Raw genomic sequence first — 18,654 nt, forward strand, 5'->3', positions numbered from 1 at the left:
TCCATATTGCCATGCAGCTTGCTTGGTCCGATCAACCACTAAAGCAACGACAAGTTATGTTATGTCATGACATTTCCGATCAAGCAGAGTGTTGTCGTTTTCCCGAAACTCTATAAATGGTTCATTCACTCCTACGTCGTCCCAGACTCATTTCAGAATTTGGGGTTCTGAGCCCTCAAGCCGTCGTGAGCCTCGATGTCTCCATCGCATTCCCAGGGGTATGCGAGCCAGAGATCGGGAGTGTCTACGGCGGAGAAATAGGCCACGTCGTCGTCTAATTTACCAGCTTTCTCCTTGAGTCTGTGTGGGGGATAAAGCAACGATGAGCGTCAGTGAACGTCGCGTCAATATTGGACATGTGGAAGTGTATGTAAGGATTTTATCGAAACGGTATGGCCGGAAGAGAGAGTGTTTGTGTGTGATCGTGATCTTGTTTGAGAAGCAGAGAATTACCAACTCACTTGTTGTGGACCACGAAAATCGCCAGTTTCGTCTCCTCCCTCAATCTCTCCCTCTCCTTCTCATCTTTCACGTCGGCAAGCTGTTTCTCGATATCGGATTTCAGCTCTCGGATAGTGTACATGAGTGTGGTCCGCGTGTCGTCGACTTCGTCAACGACGAGAATGCGTCGACCGAGGAGACCGCCGTGATTGAAGTTTTGGCCGAGCTGTGAGGTTCGGAGTATAGGTGCATAACAGTGAGGGCGGAGGAAAATGGGTGGAAAAGTCGAGATTTGACGAAAGGGAAAATAGATCGGTTGAGAAGAGGGGTTATGCGATTGTGAGAAAAAGGAAAGTAAAATATGGGGATGGCAGCCACGGACGGATGTGAGGAGGTGATTGTAAAGTTGGAGTATTCAGGAAGAAACGCAGTTTGAGGACATGAAGAGGGTTGGGGAGTTGGACAAGGTGAAGAAGAAGCACAATGTTGTTGGATCAGTACTCGATCGTACAAACCTTTGTTTCGCAGAGAGACATCAGTACGCACAGTAGAGAAATCGAGCCATTGGGTCCTGACCACCTCGGTACCGACTTTCTCTTCGACCTATGACAAGGAACGACACTATCAGCCTAACTCCCCTCAAGCTTCGAAAGTCTGACGACGGATCACAACGATTACGAGCAGAAGAGACGAAGAGAAAACAGGTATCCCAAGTTCACATGGGAACAAACACACTCACCCCACCCATGGATTCGTATAGGACCAAACCGACCGCTTGGATTGGGATATTTCTCTTCTTCCCATTGATATCGGTCTTGAGCTGAGTTCGTAAGATCCGAGCGGGGATGAAACCTCCTCCGCCAATAGCGATGAACAGTGTGGGAGCTGCGAGCAGGCAGGCGGGCAGATGAGCAGTGGGATCAAAGGGAGCATTGTCGTATTTGGGTGAATCAGGAAAGTTGATGAGGAAGAGTATGGATTTAGGTAAGAGGTGGTAGACATCAGTCTTCTCTTCTCGACAGGACAGTAGGATGATACGCGCAAAGGCGACGTACCAAACTCTTCCTTGATCTTCACGGCGGCGTTCTGAATAGCCGTGTGGATATCGTTGTAGCTCAATCGGACCCTGCACCGTCCAGTCCAGAATCAGCCCCGACTTTGTCCCCCGAAACCCACATGCAAGCTGCTTTGGAGCAAGAGACACTCACATAGGCACATCAGGAGTGGGGAGGTGTGACATCTTCGTTCCGCGAGCAGCTCTCTGTGGTGGTGGTAGATCTGAACACACGTCCGTAACCTAGTGATGTGGTCGTTGTTGTGGTGATGAGCTCGATATGGTCTTATCTCAACACTCAACCGTTGTAGTCGGAGAATGGAAAAACAAGCTTGAATTTGGGATGCAAGATTTGGGTGGGAAAAGTCAAATGTGGAGCCCCGTCCACAATCAACTGTATTTGATCCCGCTCGCAAAAAGTGCTTAAGTAGTGAGTGTCCCAGTCTGTGATATCGATCATATCGTCTTCCTCTTAACTTACACTACAACTATTTCTCCACGACAGGCCGACTATCTAGCTAAGCGACTCATTCAGCGCAAGTCTCCTCTCTCCAACAACGTCGCAGCCATGTCCACAACGCCCATACCTCATCTCTATCGATCTCTGCTTCGAGAACTTCGACTCGCCGTAAGTCCTTCTCTATCACCTCTTCCTGATCGTGACATTCTTGCTCACCCATCGTTTTTTTTCCTTCATTTCTGGTTCCAGTCTCGATTGTCTCGAACAAAGCGAAATCCTGCACCGATCGTCCAGCTGCGATCCCTGGTGGCATCTTCTTCGAGTGCAGAATCACTGGCAAAGACATTTCTGGAGACGAGGGATTTCCTGCGAGCTTCCAGGATACATGGCGTGAGTGGGACTTATGGGCCTTCCCGCTGAGATATCTGCATCCAACATCTTCAAGGAGAAACGGAGGGTAATGGAGCTCATCTTTACTTGATTTACGTGGTGTAGGAACTACTCAAGAGATATAACCCTATACATGGAATGTCGGAGGAGGAGAGGATCGTTGCGACTGCTAATAGAGTGGGATTGAATACTCCGATCGAGTATAAGAAGGAATAGACTAGAGTGAGTGCGCATCCACTTCTGACGCATACTGAATGATCGCTGAGCTGCAATCTTTAGAACGGGAGGCTTAGTTGGTGCATGCATTGTAACATTATATCACCAATTCCTACCCTCTGTAACATCCCTGCCGCTGCCATGGCGACCGCCTCTGTGCGTCTGGGCTAAGTAGAAGCCTTTTTCACTGCCTTTACAGCAGATAGCGAGAGATCTCGAATTTCCCCATGATGTTGCGCAATGAGGTCTTACGAGCTCAAGTGTCTCTCTGGCCGTCGTTACAACCGAGATAACTGTGAGTGCACTGCGGGATGTCGATCACTTCTGCCCCTGGATGGAAGGGCCGAAATGTTCGAATTCTTCAGCAGGCCTTGGGCATCCAAATCTCTGAGGGCAATCAGTCGATCTGGCGAGGATGGAGGCGTCCTGCGAACCAGCTGTCCAGTTGTCGGGCCAGGACCGTCTTCGTTGCTGGGGGCGAAATCGCCCGTCTCCGTGATGTCCGGATCCGACGGTTTTTCGATATCGGACCATGCAGGCTTGCCGTTCGCAAGGTCCATGACCGACTTCTCGACTCTTGGTTTCTCCGTGGTGGGTTCAGCTGTCGTGGCCTTTCCAAAACGCAACCAGCCTTTCTGACGTTTTCGAAGTCGAGGCGGTGGTTTCAAGGGGTATTCGGACGAGCTCGGGTCATACAACGCCGGATTGAGCTTTGGATCCGCGGCTCCCGAGAACATCGTAGTAGGCTGATACCGTCTTGGATCATTCGGTGGGATGGGCCAAACACCGATCTCGTCTATTAAAGCTTTGTTTGACCATTTCTTCTCGAATTCGAACTTTCGAACTGGCTCAGAATGATCGTCATTGAGCGGCTTCCAGCCTTTGTAGCCGTTGGGACCGTAGAACACCTCCATGTAGTAGTAGTCGAGACGCTGGGCGAGACCTGGCCATAGAAGTCGTCCCGAGATGGCCAGGCTCATCAAACAGTTGGAGAGCTGTAGAGCGCAGAGGAACTGGATGAGCAGGTCACCGGACAAGGATTTCTACGCTAAACCTCACTGTACGCACTTCGGTCGTTGCTCGTTGCTTTCTTGCTCTGAAGTCCACTTCAGGGTCGGATAAACTGGAGTAGTCGTCCCGAGAGGAAAGCTGGTGCGCGCGTTCCAGATTGAGTCGTAATGTACCTCCTTTACCGACGTTGAAGATTTATTTTGGCCCGCGTTGAACTGCGAAGACCTATATTCAAGAGGGGACTGTGGAGCTCACTGTGTCGGGAAGGGGTGTTTTTATCGCCAACACAGCCAGACAGCGATGAGCTTGGGTGAGAAGAGCGTCTAGGGCAGCCATAATGCTCGGCGGCTGCAAAGCCGCGATAGGATAATTGCTTGACGTTTGGACAAGTCAAGGATCAAAGTGAGCCAATAATTTCAGATACGCTGGATTTTCGAAGACACTCACAAGCCGGGAGGTATCTTCCTCAGTGTTTTCGCATTCGCAGCGTTCGTCTTGGCCCGCAACGGTGTCTGAAGCATAGTGTCGGCTTTCGCGAGAGATTCGGGTGTTGCCAATTCCCTGAGGATATCCATTAAAGCCCTATGGTCGTCCTTTTCTTCTTTACGCCCTCTACCTCCGTTCCCCTCCCACCAATGCCCCTCAAACTCGACAGGATAAAATCCAGCATACTCCCAATCAAGCACGCAAACGACCTCGTAAGTGTGCGGATGGACTAGAATATTATCGGTGCTAAGGTCGCCATGGCAGAAAACATAAGAACGCTTGGAACTCTCGCGATACCGTAGTTCGCTGGTCCATCTCGGATCTTTCTCCCATAGGCGTTTCGGCAGACATACGAGACCGGATGGTCCTCCAAATCTGGCACTCTTCAATCGATGCAATTGCTCCGCATAAATTTCGATTTGGGCCAATGCGATATGTCGATGTTGCTGTGGTACATCCCGGAAAGGTGCCCCCTCGATTTGTTTGTAGACGACATAGTATGTATCGCGATCGGGAAAAGAGCATATGACATTGGGGACAGGGATGGTTGTATGGGCTCGCACGAAATGAATGGCCGCGACCTCGTTCTTTATGCGGTCAATCGCTTTCCTCGCTGTGTGTTCTGACTAGAAGTGTTTTGTTCGCATGTAAGTTGTGTTATGTCTAAACCGCTTGATACTGAGCACACAGGCTGTGTGAGCAGTAAGGCCACAAAACACTTTATGTGTCATGTGAGCCTTTGTGAAATGCCACCAACCACTTTCAGACGGCTATAGTATGCGAATGAACTTATTCTGAACGAAGCGTTCTCACATCACGCAGGAGTAGAGAAGCAACAGTACTGTACAGGAGCATTTGGCACACATCAAATTGAGCTTCAGACAAATTCTGATTCACCTTGTCTGTTGCCTCAGCGTGTATGTCCACATACACCACGTACCTGCCCTCGAATGTCGCGCTCACCTCGACCGTCTGTTCCTCTATTCCTCGGCATGCACTTTCAGCGACGCTTCTGTTTCAAGATCAGCGCAAAAAGGCCTACACTGCCACTTTAGCGTTCTATGGTGTGGGGCACCTCACTTCACCTTCCACTCACCCGGGCCACCTTGGTCGAGGTCGATCAATTGTACTTTTTGATCAACTCACTGCTTCACACGACAATGCGTTCTCTTTCCCACCCATGACGGTCTCCTTTACTTCCTCGCAAAAGGCTCGATCGTATCAAGCGCACTCATGTGGAATACAGTTCGACTGTCGACCGGTAGATCGCTTACAACCTGTCGTCCTCCGCTCATTCACCGTCGAATAGACTTTCGAAACGCCCTTGCCTACGCTATCGCTGAGCGACACTACTCAATCGCTCAGAATCAAGTCTCGGTAGCGGATCAGCTTCGACGAGTAGCAGATCTACAACGACGCGTGGCAACTGTGAATTCCAAGTCGGCAAAACAGGAGATCATAGCTGAATATCCGGATCTGAGGCATCTGTTGGAATGGTGAGTCGTCATGTGGCCAACTGCCTACCCAACATTGTATATGTTACATCTTGTCTCAGACATTGAAATAGCTCCCTCATATCCCACAGTGTGTATCAACACGATCGACGAAACCACCTCTCCTTCTCCACCATCCAGAAATACATCACCTCTCAGCCGGATCCTGACCGGTCTTCACCATCACCATCAAGCCCGAACCAATACCCAACCTCCATAACAGAACTCCTTGGTCTTCTCGCATCGAAAACAGTGACAGGGAATGAGGCCAAAGATGTGACCGTGAGTTTCCTTGCTGGGAACGGAGTCCTGGGAGAGGAGGAATTGATGGAGACTTTTGGGAGACTGTTGGATCGGAATCTGGTCGTTGGGTTTGGGGGGAAAACGTTGGAAGGCGTCAAGTGGGAGTTGGGGAATACCGTTCGCAGTGAGGTCGGAAATATTGACTTGAAGAGGGCAATGGACCATGCGCAGACACAAGGAGCAGACGGATCGACTTCTTCTCACGTCTCATCGTCAGTGTCCCCACCTTCATCGCAGAATTCGCGCATGGCTTCCCTCCGTTCCAACGCGTCGTCATCGAGCGATAGTGAGAAGACACCCATCCTGCCCAATTTTGGAAACCTGGAGAAGCTCGAAGTAGCCCTTGGCAAATCAATTGAACCACCTTTCGACAAGCTATTCTCCAAATCTTCTGCGCCATGGTACGCCTCTCGAAAACTGGACGGCGTACGATGTCTCACTTTTCTCGATTTCCTCATCCCCGATCTCCCTTCGGATAATAAAGATCATCCTCTGCAAGTGGTCTCGATTCATTTCGTTTCGCGATCTGGAAAACCTTTTTCCTGTCTGGGCAGGCTGGAAGAACAGCTCGTCCTTCTTGGTCAAATGCCTCAGATGAGAGAAAGGTTGGTTGTGGATCCGGAAATCGTTGAACGAAGAGATGGAGGTGTGGTGAAACGATTGGTCTTGGATGGTGAGATTTGTGTCATGCGACCTAAATCTGAGAGCGAAACGACGACAACGAAGCCACGAGATGATGGTTCGGCCATCTCTGCGATATGGACGTCCGATGATTCATTCGTGGAAGACTTCCCATCGACCGTCTCAGCTATGAGGCGCAGTATCCCCATTCCTCACTTATCTTACTTCGTTTTCGACGTCCTACCGTGGGCCGAAGTACGTGGGAAACAAGCATTGCATGCAAATCCTGAACTGAGAAGGAAGTTCAGTCAGAGGATAGAGGACATCAGGCTTCTGAGAGGATGGCTGAACGACAAACTGGAGAAGGAAGGAGTGCAAGAGAAAGTGGTGAAAGATCTGATGCAATGTCAAGTTGGGAGTGTAGAAGAGCTGGAAGGTATGGTGAAACGAGCCGCGGACGAGGGGTGGGAAGGGCTCATACTGAGAGCGGACGGAATCTACAAGGGGAAGAGGTCGTAAGTGGACAAAGTGCTCGCGCTCCGATTCCCCCGTCGTGTAGCGCCAACTGATTGATTGACTGACTATTCATGCTTTCACAGCACTGACATTCGAAAGTTCAAGAAATGGCAAGATGCAGAATACATCGTCAAATCGCTGGACACCTCGACGATGCGTCTGGCCATCGATGGCACTTTCGCAGAGCACGAAGCCATGTCAAATGTCTGGATCGAACACGATGGTCATCCGGTTTCTGTAGGATCAGGATTCACAGCTGAACAGAGGTTGAGGTATGCGAAGCATCCAGAAGAGATTGTGGGGAGGATGATGACTGTGGAATATTTCTCGGAGAGTGAGAAGGTGGGGAGGGAAGACAAGAGGAGCTTGAGGTTTCCAAGGTGTAAGATGGTTTGGGAGGAAGGGAAGCGGGGCATGTAGTGGGGAGAAGGTGGTTCGATGTCTCACAGACAAGTCTTTGACACAAAGGGAGAGTCCAGGTTGTATCACCGTATCGTGACACCAATATACCACGCATCATGTATTCCACTACGCAATACGATATATGTCTTGTGTCCGCTCATGGAGAGTACGTGTATTGACGAAGCGGTACTGTCGAGTCCGTCGTAGACCATCTGTGTCAAGAGCTCGCTCTCTCTGAATGCCAAATAACGTGACCCTTCATGTCCCACAATCTCTCATCGCCTGCTCGCAATCTTTGGCAATACGGTTCGACCCAGCTCTCAACTGGATCCTCGCCCTCGCGTCCCCTCCCCACAGACCTACTGATCCTCCTCGCCCGTCGTCGCCGGCTTCAACTTCAACCCCTCTCCACCCAGACTCCCCAACTTGATGATCTCCCCATCACTCTTCTTCTCCACTCTCTTCAACTGACCCTGTTTCGGTCCCGGCCCTTGTTCGCCGCTCGACGCAGGGACACCTGTCTCCGCGATAGTCGGATGGGAAGCAGGTTCGATCGGTAGTCCGCTATCGAGATAGGCGGAATCAAGGGGCGCACTGGTGCCGGGGGGATCTTGTCCTTGTGGCGAACGTAAGGGTTGACTGGAAGTGGGGGACGGGATGGGGACGATGGTGCTTTGGTCGATCGGGGGTGGTGGGAGTGGAGCGAGCTCGTTGTTCAGTTTCGAAGGGTCTATCGGGGGTGATGTGGTGTTTCTGTGGAGTGATGAAGGAGAGGTGAGAGGAGCTGCAACAGAAGGAGAGGAGGACGCTTGGGTGGCGACCGGTATGGGGATGGGGACGGTATTGCTGTCGGACATGTTGCGTGTGCGTTGATCAAGGTGGGGTGCTAGGCCGGACGAATGAGGTTATACTAGATGTGAATGACAGGTTAGTGCTCATGCAGCCGTAGTGCAGAGTCAAGTAGTGCAGAGTCAGACGGAGAGGACGTGGTGCCGAGGGTGACTGGGTCACAAAGCCCATACTCACCGGTGCGACGACCTGATATAGCGTCCGAGTAGTACTTCAGACCCCCAAAGTTGGTCGATGAAAGAGTGATAAGATGTAGGTTGTGGTCGTTGATGGAGGAATGAAAGATGTTATGACAACAACGGAATACAATAAGCTTATAAAAAAAGGATGTTGGATTTGTACGTCAACTCCACAGTTGTCATGATACCCTCGACGATTCCAGCATTCCCCGCGTCATCCGGTATCCAGGTACCCATATCACGTGGATTTTGTCCCAAGGCCGAGACCCGCGGACGATTATCTCTTTGCGCGAACATCTCGTTCCGTGGCTCTTACTGCTGCGGCTGTTGTTGATGACGAGGAACCGGTTCAAGCGAGGCACTGCGAGCTACACCGCATCACCGCATACATCTATTCGCTACAAAAGTCTAGTTCTACGGCAATACACGTTCTATCGACTTTGGGATGCTTTCCTGTCTCGTGGTCTGTCCTACATCGTCTCGGCCCAGCTCACCAACGACTTCATCATACTCAAGGCTCCACTCTTGTACCCACCGCCAAACATCAACGTATGCTTATGGATACATCACATCAGCTCAGAGCTTGCAGTCCCTGAGTAAGGAACTCCTCACATTCAGATGATGGTACAGCTCATACAGCTTCTGTCTCTCGTCGTAATGCGGCTGACTCTTCGGATGTATCTTGTGATATTCGTCATAGAATTCGGCGGAGAAGCCTGTGTCGTGCGTGAGATGGATAGGAGATCCAGTCGTGTAGCACGAATCTAAGAGACAGCACTTACCCCCAAACATATGTGTGATACCCAGATCCGCTTCGTTGTGACCGTAATAAGATGCAGGATCGTAGATCACGGCTGAAGAGCTTGCTCCGTCAAAGCCTTTGTTGCCGGACCACAAGTCTCCGTGGAGGATCACAGGTTTGGGAGGTGGGTCGAAGGAATGTAGTAAAAGGGGTACAGCTCTATGATCGCTCCAAGTCAGCTTCTCCATGTAGCCCAGACAGGAGCTCATAAAAATGGAAGTTCACTTTTGCTTCATCTCTTCCCAGACTTTGGTGATCTGCGAATCTCCAATCCTCTTCACCAAATCTCCCAATCTCCTATCCCGGAAGAAAACCTCCCAACTCTCTTCCCATGTGTTATCCTGTTCCGTCACCCCACAATGAGTCTTCACTCCAAAGCCATATCTCCCAGTATATCCCTCCGATGCCTCTGGTGGAGGTCTATGCATCTCAGCCAGTTTGCGTCCCAATTCTCCCGAAATCGATCGACCCCTCGGCGGTGAAATGAGTTGAAAATATTGGGTGACCATTCCTGCTTCCTTCTTATTTGACGAGATTTCGAACCCCAATATGGAGGGAACGATCGAAGGACATGTGAGCGCCATCGCCCTTAGGCCTGATATTTCGCCAAGCATCTGGACGACATCTGATTGGTGTTTGGTGAAGTATTTTTGAGATGTCGGGATGTGGGTGACGATACCACCTCGGGACGAAGTGGAAGATAGTTCGGGTAATGGGATGTTGGCTGATGCGAAGATCTGAGCGATGAGAGGGTGTAGTTGTGTCATTGCGGTCGATGTCTCTTACGAAGAATGAAGATGGGGGGTCCTGTTGAAATGAGGATGAAGCTCTAAGACGTCTGTACAAGTCACCTATTCCCCGTCTGTTGTCGTGGGTGAAAGAGGTGGACCATTAAGGTGGAGGAATAAGTAAAGCTAAAATACAGCGTGATGTGAGATTATGTAATCATTCTTTCTACCTCCTGGCGGTTCACGCACGTGCCAAGCATCATCCATTCAACTGGTTTCGACGACCGACGTTTTGGCTTGAAATGTACCTCCACCGTCTCTCGACATTGACTACAGCTCCCATGATCTGACCTATCTATCTATCAAGCCCAGACGAGACGGTAGAAGCATTTAGGATCCCTCGGTCGCTCAATTCGCGCCTGTACAAAGAGAGGTGACAACTCGACTGGTAGAGGAACCTACGGCCTCATTTCAGCGAACACTCGTAACTATCCACGAGTAGGAGGAGGTTGTCATCATGAAGGTGTGTCGAGCCGAACCAGATAGCATTGGCTCAGATCGCTGACACGTAAAGATAGTTCGGAAAGACTATCCAGTCTCAGCAAGTCCCGGGCTGGGGAGAATACTACCTGAACTACAAGGCAAGTGCCTAGAAGGTTGTGCTTTTTCCTACAGAGCGTTCATTGCTTACCCCGCCCAATCGATCTATAGGCACTAAAGAAAATCATCAACTCCTACGCAGCAGGCCGACCTGCCTCCGACGCCTCGCTCTTATCACTAGGCCTTCGACCTGCAAAACGACCGATCACCGCTACCGACGGCAAATCCGATTCCCCCTCTCCTGCTCCTCCTATTTCTGAATTAGCTCAAGATGATTCTATCAGACAGACCGCAGCGGACTTGGAACCTCTCCCGCCAGAGACGGAGCCGCCTGCGCCAAGCGGTGCTAGCTCTTTGATGAGTCGAGATCCGACCGGCTCATCGTACGATAAGGGAGAGAGCTTCAGAGCTCACAGAGATGTTTTCTTCTTTACCTTACAAAGAGAGTTAGAAAAGGTCAGCTTGCACATCATCACACAGGTCTGAATGGGGAGAGCTGATTGAACTACTGATAGATTAACACTTTCTATCTCATCAAAGAACGTGATCTCAGATTACGACTCCTCACACTGCTATCTAATAGAAAACGTTTGCTACAACATTCGACGAACACTTCTGATCCGGAACGTCGAGAAGCGGACGCCGACGAAGGGCTCGCTACAGGAGACAGCACGCGGAAAGATGCGGAATGGGCAAGTTTGGAAGAAGGTTGGAGGCTATTTGAGAGAGATCTGGGCAAATTACAAGGCTTCATCGAGATCAACGCGACGGGTTTCAGAAAGATCCTCAAGAAATGGGATAAAAGAAGTAAGAGTAATACGAAGGAGCTATACATCGAACGTCAAGTCGAAGTCCAACCTTGCTTCAACCGAGAGTTCATCGCGAAACTTTCGGATATCGTCGCTGCCAACTTGCTAGATCTGGAAAACGGGTCAGAGCATATCTCAACGTCATTTCTGGAAAGGGGTCTGCCCGAAGCGATAGGGGCCGATGGGTTGTCCTTCAACAGACGAGATGACTATGACGCCGACTCTGGACGAGCTCTAGCCACGGATGTACTGGCAGATCTCGAGGCAAATCTCGTTAAGGCTCTCTCGTCAGGCCATGCGGCTATCGTTGATTGGCTGAAGGTGGCCAAAGCGCGTCAGAGTCGCGACAAGGAGAGAAGAGTGATGCGGATCCTTTGGCGAGCGGCTCTCAATGCGCCAGAAGCAGAACTGGACACCGTGTTGAATTCGGTGAGATTGGACTACAATTATATCGACAACATCAACGGTCGGAGCCCATTACATACGGCTTGCATCGCTGGATCACTCCCTCTTGTTCAGCTTTGCGTTCAAAACAGGCCTGGGTTACTCGAGAAGCCCGATGCATACGACAGAAGACCCCTTCATTACGCCGCTATGCATGGCCACGCCCCCATCGTCTCTTTCCTTCTTCATACTGTCGACCCTTCGGCCACCGATATGGGCGGCTACACCCCGCTCATGCATGCGATCACTCAAGGCCACCTTGAAGTCGTGCGCATTTTCGTCAGTGGCAAGATCACCCTCGAACCTACAGCCATATCCAATGATCTGATTCCTCTGTCTCTTGCTTGTCAATTTGGCCATGTAGAGGTGGCTAGGCTGCTGTTACAATGCGGCGCCAAGGTCCTACCCAACTCAGAAGGTCTTTACCCTCAGCATTTCGCCGCGAAAGCTGGACACGAAGCGATTTGTCGACTGCTCGTTGAAGAAGGTGGTGCTGACGGAGGTGGAAAGGACCGACAAGACAAGTACAATCTTTGGACACCTCTACACCATGCTGCAATTGGAGGCGATTCCAGACATCTCGCTTGTATCAGGGTCCTTGTGGAGGCTAGGTGTGATGTCAATGCTGCCGACGAGTATGGGAAATCGCCAGGCTGGTATGCAGCTTGGTTCGGACATGTGGAATGTCTCAATTTCCTGCTTGACAGCGGCGCGAGATTGACCGGTAAACAGAACACGTTGGAAGGGATGGAGAACCTGGGTCTGGCTGCCGATCCTCAGATGGATAGCTTATCACCAGGCTCAGATATCGAACTGGATCCACCAATGGACGAATTCGAGCTCATCCCGTCACTATCGCTTCCTCCACCAATCATCCCTCTGCGAGTTTACGGACACGAATTCCTCGCCCAACGATGTCTGATTCAATTGTCACTTGGTCATCCATTCTCACGATCGTCGAAGGATAAGATACCCCCCATCAAGTTGTATTCTCGATCGGGCCAGGACTCTCTTCATCTTTGGTCGTCCCTCAAGCTGGTCATGACCAGCAAACGTGACGTCACCGCGGTCCCCCATAGCGTTATCCTTCCCCTAGCCGACGAAAGGGAAGTGTTCTCCTTCCAAGTTCAATCGTTGCAAAGATTCACCTTGGAGTTGTCACTCTACCCGACATTCGGATCAAAGGTAATCGGTCGAGCTATCGTTCTGCCTACGACTTTCAAGGACATACGGTACCACAAAGGCATCGTGGCTCCATTACTTGATCACAACCTCAAGACAATAGGAGAAGTCGCATTCGAAGTCAGCTGCATCAAACCTTTCGAAGGCGCTCAGCTCGAGATTGGAGGGCGAGTAGAGACATATTGGAAGTCCAAAGTCACGCCCTCTCAACCCACGCAAGATCATGCCCATCAATTCCAGTCACATCGACCTCTCAGCGTCTCTACCTCCTCACCAGCCGTCCGCCCTCCTCCGATTGCAGCGTCGTCTTCGGCCAACAAGGAATCCGCACTTGTAACCGCAAGCTCCCTCTCAGGCGAATACGTCCATGTCGTGGTGCAAGTCACGAAGGATGGCATCGCTGTCGTTTACCCGCAGTACAAGCTTCCCTTCGAAGGGGTCGATATAGGCGTATCTGATCTCACACATACTCAGTTTGTCGCCCTCGCGCAACGACGGAACTTATCACTACAACCCCCTCTAAAACCGTCATCCCTGAAGGCGAGCGAGTGGTATAGCATCATCTCATCATCTCTAGCAAGTCTGGAAGATGTTCTGGCCCTTCTCCCTTCAGAGATTGGAATAAATCTCCGATTACAATATACACGTGAAGTGGATGCGGCGCAAGTGGGTCTGGGTAGAAGTTTAGAAGTGAATGAGTGGGTGGATTGTGTCCTGCAAAGAGTGTATGAAGCTGGAAAGATCAGCCCCGGGAGGAAAATCATCTTTTCAAGCTTTGATCCAACGGTCTGTACTGCGCTGAATTGGAAACAGCCTAATTGTGAGTGTGGTGAAGATCAAGATCTGATGTCTGAGCATCGGAATGGCAGAACTAATATTTTCTGTTAGATGCCGTCTTCTTCGCTTCATATTGCGGCATCTCCAGAAGTAGAGAAACCTCTTCGGACGCAGAGACGGGATCAGAACCTCAAGGGAAGAGAAGGAGATTGATACCTACTCCTCAGGGTGAAGAATCAGATATGAGATGCTTGAGTGTGAGAGAAGCGGTGAATTTTGCGAAGAGTACGAATTTGTTAGGTGTGATATTGGAAAGCACGACGCTGGTGAGTCGAGCCGGGAATTTTATCTCTGTGTTCTAGTCTTTGTGTCCATCACCTCCCCATACTTGAATGGAAAGTTTCACCGCTCCGCTTTCTCCGTGAATTGGTCGTCTTCTTTCTTTGTACGTGCTGACAACGGACTGGGTGGTCTAGGCCGCCGTACCTTCCCTCGTGGCATCTGTCAAAGATGCAGGTCTACTCCTTGCGACATTCGGAGATAGCTCAGATATCGCAACGTTACGCCAGGGCGCGTCGGATGGCCGGACGGTAGATGCCTTTGTGATTGACGGGTGAGTGCCGCGATTATCCAGCTACTTGATCACCAGTCGAGGAACGACAGAAGCTGATCGGATGGGATCCATGTAGGATCATGACTTTGACTGTATGATCACTGTCTAGCTGCGCAGAAACGAGTAAGAGATTTAGAGGGAATACGACTCCATTGGATTGGCTATGAGAAGGGGCTGTCCAGACTGCCCGAGTTGTGTTAGAATGATACTGCGCATAGCCTGTGTTGGGATTGTTCAGAATGCATGTATTGGACTACAGCTTGTGGTGCGATCCAATGTCTTCAGTAAGATTCTTTACTGATCACTAATCCTCGATCAACCTCATGAACCTAGCCCAATTCCTTTCCAGCGTTTTCACTGTCCACGTCTCCCCTTCTTCTACCTCTTTCTTGATATCCTTCAATCTCCCCTTCTCATCAAACTGATCTTCTTCTTCTTCTTCTTCTTCTGCTTTTTCTTCTTCTTCTTCTTCTTCTTCTCCTCCTTCTTCCATTGGTTTCCGCTTGACTCCTTCCTGATCCCAAAAATCCCACTCTGGGACATCCTCCCCATCACTACCGCCACCCTCCAGATTCCACTTCTTACATCTACTGATCCACTCTGTGGCTGCCCACACCAATCTCGATGAGAGTCTCACATCGTGTGAATCTGATTCGACGAGGATGCGACGCGGGGAGATGGATCGGATGAGTTGCGATGCGGTCGGGGATCGACCTGTGATTAAGATTGAGGGCGACGCGTACAAGTTGGACAGGTTTCGCTGTGTGTGGTGAGTGCGCGTACGTAAGAGATATCGGGGACAAGTTGAGAGAAAGAGATGTATGTGGTCGATTGGTCGATTGTTCGGTTGATTGATTGCGCGACGATAACGGGTGAAGAATTAGGGTAAGTTTCAGTTGGATTGAGCGATGAAGTAGAGGACGATGAAGAAGTCACATACCTCCGCTTGGGTCCAGAAGGCAGGAGACCAACCTCCTACAGAGTGAAGATCGACATTGATCCGATTGGTAAACCTCGTCCCGTGTTGATCTCGTATCCCAATCAACGTATCGAGAGTCGGACCTAGATCATCAAATCAAAGACAAGTCACGATCAAGATCGTTAGCGCTGTCGGAAAAACCTCGCCACGGGTTTCTGTATCACCCAGCTGAGAACATTGCACATCTGGTGACGAGACGTACCCGCACAAGAGACTGAATGGAGGGATACGTTCACCCCAAGGTCTATCGCTATTTCCATCTGGGCTTCGAGGATAGCTCGTTGGTGTGACATGGGGACTTTGAAAGGAGTCAACCTCTTCCACTCTTCCTGGTCCTCCTTCCCCTCTTCTTCTTCTTGAGCTCCGTCGCCTTTGTCCTCGGAAGACGTGGAGATCTGTTGTTCATTATCACGATGATCCGGATGCAAATGTTTCGCTTTCCTAGGCCATCTCATCCTCGCACTCCCATCCAGTCCGACTTCACCCAGCATAGTCAGTCGTCCACTCTCAATACTTCGTTTGATATCCTCGCGAAGTTTGACGAGTAAGCCCTCAAAGGGTACAGGGTTGGGTAAGTATGGTAGGAGGGTGGAGAGGAGTTGACGGTTTTTCGAGCTTGGAGCGGAGTTGGGGGTGCAGAAGAGGGAGATGTAGTGTTCTTCTTTGGTCGGGAGGGAAGAGGATGAAGAGAGTGTGTATAGATGGGTGAACCAAGGGTGGTAGCCTGACGGTATGAGAGGTCAGCGTGGTCATTCGTCACAACGATGAGTACATGCGTCGAAAAGAATCTTTAGATCGTTGACCGAGGAGGAGAATCGAGGACGTCATTCGACATGAGGGGTCACACAGACCAAATTAAAAGGATGAAATCATCAGCGACTCACCAAAACAAGCGACCACTCCTACCCCTCTACCCTCTCTCCCCTTCCCCTTCTCTCGAGCAGAGTACCAACCCCTCTCTTCGCTCAGTGTCCTCACTCGATCCTGATCATCGACAATCGTCGCCATCGAGGCGAGTCCACCGAGTGGAACGGCATCGTACACCTCGGAAAGGTGAGTCAGGTCTGTGGGGTGACAGTGGGCATCGGTCACTTGTGAAGTGAGGGAACCAGCATGTTAGCTTGCTGGTGAGGCTAGTGAAGGGAGACGGGTCAAGGATAGGTGATATGGCAGAGTATCGGAGCCACCGCATCGAGAGCGATATCAAAAAGGTAGGAGATGCGCGAGGCTAAGATCCTTGAACGATAACTGAACGCAGAATCAAAGCAGAGCTGAGAGTAGGCAAAGGTGTCTTTGCATGAAGAGAGCCGTACCGTACAGAGAAGGACCGACTCACGGTGCGACAGTATATGTTCTGGCGGTAACACCATGTTCTCCCAATCAGGTACTCCATCGTCCTCTGCACCTCCTCCACCTCTTGCAACCGACTCGGAGCCAGCTCTCTTCCCCGCGGACGGTCGTCGGCCGTTCTCGTCGGTACCATCCAGTCGCGTGTCGCCATCCTCGTCATGCTGAGAGCACATCGTGCCGAGCAGGCTACCTCGTCGAGCTCGATTTGAGATGTGACCCAAGGAAGAGAGGGAACGGTTCAATCTTGAACATTCGTCGCGACTGATATTTCCGAAGTCGAGATGACGACATCATCCAACCGGTGACTGAAGCGATAATAATGATAACGACAACAGATCATGGACGTGGTCTATGCCATGCTTCAAGCGTTTGGCGAGGAGCTGCTTTGATATCATGCCTAACCATCATTTGGGATGACACCTAGAGCATCTGGAAGTTCCTCTCATAGTGTATCACAGCCTCTGCCAGGCATTTGATTGATGATCTCCAACCGTGAAGATGAGAGCTCGCGTGGTGCACATCGTCGGTCGTCGGTCGACGGTCGACAATCGACAATCGACAATCGACAATGGACAAAACGAACACGCAACTGAAATGTGCATAGCTTGACAATCGTCTTGCGAGCAAAGCTTAATTCCACCATCCATACCTCGACCACATAGAGCTGCTCAGAACAGTCGAACCGCCATGTCCTCGTATACGTATTCGATACGCGATGCTGATCCTTCCGAAGATAGTGAGATAGCTTTGCTGTTCTATAACAATTTGTGAGTATCGATTCAGATAATCGACATGGCACGCCGCTTGCAACGTAGCTAACTTACAATGAGTCGTTTTCTCATACAGCTTGAAGACGTGGAATCGTACGTCCATCGATACTCAGTGACCGCCTTGATGACCGTGACAAGGCAGACGAATATTGACATCTTTGATCCGAATCAGATAACTGGTGGGCATCGGCCAAAACGCCTCCTGGACCGCTCACTCCCACCTCGAAACCCAACTCCCAACTGCAGTTCAAACGGGCCCTAGTGGCCGGTGTACGTCTGACCAAGGATCATCGAATACGAGTCATTGTTGCGAAGTCTACCACACCCACACCCGCATCTACAACAAGGAATGACACACCGTCATCTTCGTCTTCAGACTCATCACCACCACCGCGACCTGTATCGGCTCGTGCACCGAAAGCTGGAGGGCAGGAAGAGATCATTGTCGGAGCGGCCATGTGGTTCCCACCCCATGTCAGATTCCCCTCGGATCCAATCACCATCTACCGCGCTGGGTTCGTGTCCATCATGAGACAGTGGGGTTGGAGGGGATATAAGAGGTTGGAATTGGTTTGGGGACCGACATTGCATTCTCTGCAGAAGAAGGGGTTCGCAAGGATATCGAGGTCGGCTTCCGGTGCTCTCTCCGTTGACTCGGGGTCAGGTAGCGCGACAGGAAAGAACCAGAAGATGGTACCTGACGATGCGGCTTATCTGCAGATGATCGCCGTTGATTCGTTGTATCGCGGTAAAGGTCTTGGCGGGAGACTGCTCAGAGATGGGGAAGATGTCTATCGATCGTGGTCTACGCCTCCACCACCTATAATGCTGGAAGCGACGGAGCATGGTCCGAAGCAGGTCTATCTGAAGGGAGGATACGAGGTGATTGGGGAGACGAAGATGGCCAAAGGGGAGGTGGATGAAGATGGGTGTGTGGGGCAGGGGAAAGAGAGGATGAAAGAGGGAGGAGATGTCTGGGTCATGTGTAAGTGGACGTATTAGGGTGTATGGAGGGGCTTTCTGTGCATGGCTCAGATGATGGGGGGGCTTTCTGTGAATGGCTCAGATGATGGAGGGGCTTTCTGTGAATGGCTCAGATGATGGAGGGGGCTTTCGGCGAATGGCTCAGATGACGAGGATGAAGCGGGGTCATAGATCAGAACCATCGTAGCTGGTGAC

At 50.8% G+C, this 18,654-nt stretch overlaps 9 protein-coding genes across 9 annotated transcripts; 4 read left to right on the plus strand and 5 right to left on the minus strand.

Annotated features, from left to right (window-relative positions):
* Nucleotides 1–152: 152 nt before the first annotated feature.
* On the minus strand, nt 153–1,681 carry IAR55_004725 (uncharacterized protein; the record flags this gene model as incomplete). Its single annotated transcript, XM_066947822.1, has 6 exons — nt 153–300; nt 462–667; nt 988–1,044; nt 1,181–1,326; nt 1,497–1,567; nt 1,650–1,681. 6 exons carry the CDS (start codon nt 1,679–1,681, stop codon nt 153–155), a joined length of 660 nt encoding a protein of 219 aa, XP_066801281.1.
* Nucleotides 1,682–2,063: 382 nt separating this feature from the next.
* IAR55_004726 (uncharacterized protein) lies at nt 2,064–2,561 on the plus strand (the record flags this gene model as incomplete). The annotated part of the gene is made up of 3 exons (XM_066947823.1): nt 2,064–2,123; nt 2,205–2,345; nt 2,451–2,561. The coding sequence occupies 3 exons, from the start codon at nt 2,064–2,066 to the stop codon at nt 2,559–2,561; spliced, it is 312 nt and encodes a 103-aa protein (XP_066801282.1).
* A 278-nt stretch (nt 2,562–2,839) lies between these two features.
* Nucleotides 2,840–4,147, minus strand: IAR55_004727 (uncharacterized protein; the record flags this gene model as incomplete). The annotated part of the gene is made up of 4 exons (XM_066947824.1): nt 2,840–3,556; nt 3,630–3,710; nt 3,828–3,945; nt 4,020–4,147. 4 exons carry the CDS (start codon nt 4,145–4,147, stop codon nt 2,840–2,842), a joined length of 1,044 nt encoding a protein of 347 aa, XP_066801283.1.
* A 1,144-nt stretch (nt 4,148–5,291) lies between these two features.
* IAR55_004728 (uncharacterized protein) lies at nt 5,292–7,411 on the plus strand (the record flags this gene model as incomplete). Its single annotated transcript, XM_066947825.1, has 3 exons — nt 5,292–5,554; nt 5,644–6,990; nt 7,075–7,411. 3 exons carry the CDS (start codon nt 5,292–5,294, stop codon nt 7,409–7,411), a joined length of 1,947 nt encoding a protein of 648 aa, XP_066801284.1.
* A 341-nt stretch (nt 7,412–7,752) lies between these two features.
* On the minus strand, nt 7,753–8,250 carry IAR55_004729 (uncharacterized protein; the record flags this gene model as incomplete). Its single annotated transcript, XM_066947826.1, has 1 exon — nt 7,753–8,250. One exon carries the CDS (start codon nt 8,248–8,250, stop codon nt 7,753–7,755), a length of 498 nt encoding a protein of 165 aa, XP_066801285.1.
* Nucleotides 8,251–8,891: 641 nt separating this feature from the next.
* Nucleotides 8,892–9,990, minus strand: IAR55_004730 (uncharacterized protein; the record flags this gene model as incomplete). The annotated part of the gene is made up of 4 exons (XM_066947827.1): nt 8,892–8,975; nt 9,034–9,137; nt 9,204–9,382; nt 9,449–9,990. 4 exons carry the CDS (start codon nt 9,988–9,990, stop codon nt 8,892–8,894), a joined length of 909 nt encoding a protein of 302 aa, XP_066801286.1.
* Nucleotides 9,991–10,468: 478 nt separating this feature from the next.
* On the plus strand, nt 10,469–14,474 carry IAR55_004731 (uncharacterized protein; the record flags this gene model as incomplete). Its single annotated transcript, XM_066947828.1, has 7 exons — nt 10,469–10,474; nt 10,530–10,592; nt 10,663–11,007; nt 11,067–13,806; nt 13,875–14,089; nt 14,240–14,376; nt 14,453–14,474. 7 exons carry the CDS (start codon nt 10,469–10,471, stop codon nt 14,472–14,474), a joined length of 3,528 nt encoding a protein of 1,175 aa, XP_066801287.1.
* A 206-nt stretch (nt 14,475–14,680) lies between these two features.
* IAR55_004732 (uncharacterized protein) lies at nt 14,681–16,878 on the minus strand (the record flags this gene model as incomplete). Its single annotated transcript, XM_066947829.1, has 5 exons — nt 14,681–15,136; nt 15,317–15,438; nt 15,558–16,079; nt 16,240–16,446; nt 16,692–16,878. 5 exons carry the CDS (start codon nt 16,876–16,878, stop codon nt 14,681–14,683), a joined length of 1,494 nt encoding a protein of 497 aa, XP_066801288.1.
* A 514-nt stretch (nt 16,879–17,392) lies between these two features.
* IAR55_004733 (uncharacterized protein) lies at nt 17,393–18,477 on the plus strand (the record flags this gene model as incomplete). Its single annotated transcript, XM_066947830.1, has 3 exons — nt 17,393–17,472; nt 17,552–17,568; nt 17,648–18,477. 3 exons carry the CDS (start codon nt 17,393–17,395, stop codon nt 18,475–18,477), a joined length of 927 nt encoding a protein of 308 aa, XP_066801289.1.
* Nucleotides 18,478–18,654: the final 177 nt, after the last annotated feature.

Source organism: Kwoniella newhampshirensis, chromosome 9, assembly GCF_039105145.1.
Source record: "Kwoniella newhampshirensis strain CBS 13917 chromosome 9, whole genome shotgun sequence".
Lineage (NCBI taxonomy): Eukaryota > Fungi > Basidiomycota > Tremellomycetes > Tremellales > Cryptococcaceae > Kwoniella > Kwoniella newhampshirensis.